This window comes from Podarcis melisellensis, assembly GCF_964234715.1.
Source record: "Podarcis melisellensis genome assembly, chromosome: 4".
Taxonomy (NCBI): domain Eukaryota; kingdom Metazoa; phylum Chordata; class Lepidosauria; order Squamata; family Lacertidae; genus Podarcis; species Podarcis melisellensis.
Window position 1 is genome coordinate 97,323,685 of NC_138531.1, and position 6,000 is coordinate 97,329,684.

At 49.4% G+C, this 6,000-nt stretch overlaps 1 protein-coding gene across 3 annotated transcripts in view; it reads left to right on the plus strand.

Annotated features, from left to right (window-relative positions):
- Nucleotides 1–5,637, plus strand: part of P2RY6 (pyrimidinergic receptor P2Y6) — a 44,812-nt gene extending 39,175 nt beyond the window's left edge. For all 3 annotated transcript variants that reach the window (XM_081909986.1, XM_081909985.1, XM_081909987.1), the window contains exon 2: nucleotides 3,635–5,637. In XM_081909986.1, coding sequence (XP_081766112.1) covers nucleotides 3,691–4,662 — 972 coding nt within the window. In that variant the 5' untranslated portion in view covers nucleotides 3,635–3,690 and the 3' untranslated portion in view covers nucleotides 4,663–5,637. The remainder of the gene's footprint in view (nucleotides 1–3,634) is intronic.
- Nucleotides 5,638–6,000: the final 363 nt, after the last annotated feature.

Here is a 6,000-nt window from a genome sequence, read left to right on the forward strand (position 1 = left end):
TTGCTTGAACGAAAAGGGACAGAGGAATTAGACCGGCCCTGGGTGCAGGAGGCTGCCTGCCTTCTTATTTTTAGGTTTGAAGTTTCAGATTCTGAGCCAACTATAGGTAAGTGTGTGGGGGGGGGGCAAAGTCATAGCTCGGGGTGAGGCATGCGCAAGGTTATCTCCCGCTTGGACTACTGCCATGCGCTCTATGTGGGGCTACCTTTGAAGGTGACCCGGAAACTACAACTAATCCAGAATGTGGCAGCTAGACGGGTGACTGGGAGCATAGCTGTCAACTTTTCCCTTTTCTTGCGAGGAATCCTATTCAGAATAAGGGAATTTCCCTTTAAAAAAGGGAAACGTTGACAGCTATGACTGGGAGCGGCCGCCGAGACCACATAACACCGGTCTTGAAAGACCTACACTGGCTTCCAGTACGTTTTCAAGCCCAATTCAAAGTGTTGGTGCTGACCTTGAAAGCCCTAAACGGCCTCGGCCCAGTAGACCTGAAGGAGCATCTCCACCCCCATCGTTCTGCCTGGACACTGAGGTCCAGCTCCGAGGGCTTTCTGGTGGTTCCCTCCCTGTGAGAAGTGAGGTTACAGGGAACCATGCAGAGGGCCTTCTCGGTGGTGGCACCTGCCCTGTGGAACGCCCTCCCACTAGATGTCAAGGAAATAAACAACTATCTGACTTCTAGAAGGCATCTGAAGGCAGCCCTCTTTAGGGAAGCTTTTTATGTTTGATGCATTACTGTATTTTAATATTTTGTTGGAAACCGCCCAGAGTGGCTGGGGAAGCCCAGCCAGATGGGTGGGGTATAAGTAATAAATTTATTGTTACTATTATTATTATTATTATTATTATTATTAGTATTATTATTATTATTTATTTATTAATTTCCCGAGTTTGATACTTGACATCGCCAGGCAAGGATGGGAACATTCACTGTCTGAAACTCCAGCACAGCCACTGACGGCCAGTGTAGACAGAGAGACAAATAGTTTGACCTGTTTATATGCTCTGCCTTGGAGGGAGATTCGGGTTCAACCCCTGGTCTTGCCAGGCAGGGCTGTGGATGTCCCCTGCCTGAAATCGCTGGTGATCCACTGCCAGTCCGTGAAGGCTGTACTGATCTAGGTGGAACCATCGGTCAGAGTCGGCAGAATGGAGCTCCCTATTAAGCTGGTTCCTTGTAAACCTCAAACGTTTCTGCGTAAGGCTGACACGCCGAACCCTCGTGCCTGAGGATTTTCTCTCTCTTTCTCTCCCAGTACTTTCCCCAGGAAAACCTGCATTTAAAAACCTGAACTGGCGCAAACAGTAACTCTGCGTTTTCCGCCGGCTGCCAGTTGCTCCAATTCAGCTGTTAAAAAAACAACACCAAGCGGGTTTTCCTAGGGTAAACACCAGGAAGAGAAAAGGAAAAAAAAGATCAGACACAGAACTTTAAAGCTTCTCATTTCGGTTGTGGTTAGCTGCTATCTGATGGTCTCGCTGCGGATGAGGGCGAGAGATGTTGGAGCAAGGAACAGAAATGTCTAAAAATGCACAAGGCCGTAAAAGAACCGGCTTTCCTGGAAACGCATGCGCCTTGCTTGCTGCTCCGTCATTTGCAGAAGATGGTAGGGATCGCTTTTCTCCAGTGTTGCCATAAAGAGACAGAAGAAGCGCCCTGGGACTTTATGGTCAAGGGTTAGGGTAAGAAACCAAGTAAATAATGTTGGTGGTGATCCTGGGGACTTTTTGTGTTGATTAAGTGGACCTCTGGCCACCCAGCTATAGTTTTTTCTTGAGGGCCCATAGGGAACACTAAAGGTTTCAGCCTAGGAAACGATTTGAGTTTTAGATGAGTCAGTATGGCATGCGGGCAAGTGCCAGGATTTGCACTGAGTTCGGAGCTCAGCCTTTGAAGAGTCTCACCTTCCTTTTCTTTCTCTAAAAAAAAGCACTCCCTTCTGAGATCCACATGCCAGCGGTAGGAAAGGTGCTGTGCCAACAACAGGGGATAGGTCCCTGCCCCAATGAGCTTCCAATCTGAAATTGCAAGCTCCTTTGGGACGAAGGGCGGGATAGAAATGTAATGATGAAACGAAGTAAATTTGACACAAGAGGAGGCGGCAGACAGGGGAAGGAGACAGAGGCAGTGAGTAAACTAGAAGAATATGCACACACACACACACACACCCCTGCAGTTACGTGTACTTAGGCGTACTTGCAGTGTTTTTTGGGTTTGTATTTTAATATTACTAAATGACATCCTTTTTGCATGACTTGTAATTGTAAGAATGTGCAGGCTTTCGAATGCTGCTTCAGTCAATTCAGTCAACGTATTCTGGCATTACATTACTTTTTAACAAATACATTGCATATGGATTTAGCTTTTTGCATTTGAGCTGTGTTGCAAGCCTCTTCAAGTCCCGGCCTGGGGAAAAGGTGGGATATAAATAAATGGATGGGGTTGTGAATGCATCACTCTGTAGCAGGAGCAGCTCAGATGCAGGTGCAGCACAAATTTGATCTCTAGCGCCCCCCCTTGCCTGTTTATCGCCCGGACTTTATCTCCCTGTGCGTCACACGGCTGCCATCTGCTGGCAAGCGAAAGTTAAACCAGGAGATGCGTTTCCCAATTGCAGCAGGTCTGACTGGGTTTTATTTTTACAGGGACCAGCCTCCACTGAAATAAACATGTATTAGAATCCTAGAATCCTAGAATTGTAGAGTTGGAAGGGACTATGAGGACCAACTAGTGCAGACATAGGCAGGCTCGGCCCTCCAGATGTTTTGGGACTACAACTCCCATCATCCCTAGCTAACAGGACCAGTGGTCAGGGATGATGGGAATTGTAGTCCCAAAACACCCGGAGGGCTGAGTTTGCACCCAATGTGAGGCTCAATATGATGATGATGATGATGATGATGATGATGATGATGATGATGATGATAATATTTATACCCCGCCCTCCCCAGCCAAGACTGGGCTCAGGGCGGCTAACACCAAATATAAAAACAATTGATTGAAATACAGCTTAAAATACAAGATTAAAATACAACATTAAAATATTAAAATGTAGCCTCATTTCAGTGGAAACTCAAAAACTTTTTTTGGGATAATGTAAATTGACTGTTAATTGGAAAATGTATTACGGTAATTTGTGTGTTTTTAATATCTATCTATCTATATATGAATGAAATAATTTTTATTTTACAAGTGTACATTACCAAATACATATCCATATTTAGAGATTTCTCCGGCTCCCATGGGTCCTGTTATCAACCTTTTCCACTGTATATTATTTCATCATCCAAGTTTTATGTCTCTCCAATTTGTCCATAGTAGTCATTTCTACATTACAAGTGTTATTGCAATCCTGCTAATGTTTTCACCTGCCTGCAATTGTCTCTCAAGTAAATTGTAATTCCCCCCCCCCCCATTCTTGATTAAAGTTTTGGTCTTCTTGGTCCCTGAGCTTGCCGGCCATTTCGGCATAGTCCAACAGCTTGGTTTGCAATTCCTCTCTGCTAGGGACTTTGTCCTCTTTCCGTCTCTGGACCAGTAATATTCGTGAACTTATCAATATTTTTACTAAGGAATCTTTTGCCCAGCACGGGGCTCAAGCACCTGACCCTCTCTCTGCCTTGTCCACAGATCCTAGCTGCCTTGAGGACAACCCAGGGCTTGATCCAAGCCCAGGAGCTTACGGCATGGATAACCTGACCTCCTCCGCCGGCGGCAAGGACTCGTGCACCTACCACGAGGAGTTCAAGCAGATCCTGCTGCCCGTGGTCTACTCGGTGGTCTTCGTCCTGGGGCTGCCCTTGAACTCCATCGTCATCGCCCAGATCTGGCTGTCGCGCAAGTCTCTGACGCGGACCACCATCTACATGCTGAACCTGGCGGTGGCCGACCTCCTCTACGTCTGCTCCCTGCCTCTCCTCATCTACAACTACTCCCAGAAGGACTACTGGCCTTTCGGGGACTTCACCTGCCGCTTCGTGCGCTTCCAGTTCTACACCAACCTGCACGGCAGCATTCTCTTCCTCACCTGCATCAGTATCCAGCGCTACCTGGGCATCTGCCACCCGCTCTCCACCTGGCACAAGAAGAGGGGCAAAGGCTTCACCTGGGTGGTCTGTGGGGTCGTGTGGTTCCTGGTGGTCGCCCAGTGCCTGCCCACCTTCGTCTTCGCCGCCACCGGGATCCAGAGGAACCGGACTGTCTGCTACGACCTGAGCCCGCCGGACCGCTCTGCCAGCTACTTCCCTTACGGGATCACCTTGACGGTCACGGGCTTCCTGATCCCCTTCGTCTCGATCTTGGGCTGCTACTGCTGCATGACCAAGATCTTATGCCAGAAGGACGAGATGATCGGGCTGGCCGTCCGCAAGAAGAAGGACAAGGCCATACGGATGATCGTCATCGTGGTCCTCGTCTTCGCCATCAGCTTCTTCCCCTTCCACCTCACCAAGACGCTCTACCTGATTATCCGCTCCATCCCCGAAGTGCCCTGCCTCACCCGGCAAGCCTTTGCCATCGTCTACAAGTGCACCCGGCCGTTCGCCAGCATGAACAGCGTCCTCGACCCCATCCTCTTCTATTTCACACAGCGCAAGTTTCGCGAGAGCACCCGGCACTTGCTGGATAAAGTCAGCTCCAAGTGGAAGCACGACTCGTGAGGAAGCGTCCGTGATCCTGTGCCAAGGGAGGGTTGGCGACGCCCCGTCTGCGCGGCACTGGGCGCCAGAGGGAGAGCTCGGCCTAGCGCGGCTTCAGAGGCCTAACTCTGGTTGCCATGCCAACCCTATTGGAAGGCCTTGGGCGAATGTCACTGTGTGAACAATGGACCGCTGGGATGCTCTGCTCTCTTCCTTGCCTTAGGGCTGCGAGGATTCGCTCCTGCTGGTTTGGGAGATATCTGCTGCCCGTGGCCGGCGCCAATGGTCCTTCGTACCACCATGCACCCAGAACTGAGTGGCGGAAGAACAGGAGAAATGCGACTGGCGTAAAGTCAGGGACATCGAAGCCACCTTCTCCCAGGTCACTCTGCCAGTCCACCTGGCGCAGTCGTGTCTATCTGGACTGGCAGCAGATCCCCAGGGTTTTTGGTTGGAGCCGTACCTGGAAATCATAGAATTGTAGAACTGGAAGGGACCCCCAAAGGTCCTCTAGTCCAACCCCCTGCAATGCAGGAATAAACGAGATGCCATTGGAGACTGAACTTGAGACCATGCTGGGCAGATGTTCTGCTGCTGGGCTACGTCAGCTGAAGGAGAGAGGATCCTGAGAGAGGATCTCTTTAATGAAATATTCCAGATGGACTGAATTGGCTCCTGGCCTTGTTCAAGAAACAGTATTATTACCTTTTCACTGAGAAAGGAGTCCTAGTCTTTCAGAGCCCTTCTGAAATCAGGGGGTTCCAAGCATGAGCTGTGAACAGATCCTTCTACGACAGATCTCCAACCGGAGAACGGATATCAGCAAACAAATGCAACCCCCCCAAGTTGCTGCGATGAACTGAGAAATGGGGCATTGTCCCATCCGGCGAGTCCTCCATCGCCACGTTTCTCTGAAGGGTTGAAAAACCACCAGTGTTGATTAATTTGTTGTCATTTCTTTCAGAAGATGTAATAAATTTCAGGTTTGGAAGTTCAGCTTAATATGTACCAGCTCCTGTTTGAGCAACAGTTGTGTGGGAACCTCCTTGTGAGCTTTACGAGAGAGTTGCGCTGCGGAATCGGCCTTCGGAAGAATGCCGGCTTTCTCTTTTCCTTGCTTACCCATAAATCAAGCAAGTTCCCAGCCCTCATGAAATCACAAGCGGGGAGAGTGTTGCTGAGCTCAGGTCTTGCTTGTGGGCTACTCATAAGCGTCTCGTCGGTCCCTGTGAGACCAGGGTGCTGGAGTCAACACAGTAGGAAGCATGGTGTAGTGGTTAGAGAGACGATAATAACTGGGGGGGGGCCTGGGTTCAAATCCCCACTTGGTACTGCAGGCACTTTTCCTCTCACCCCAAT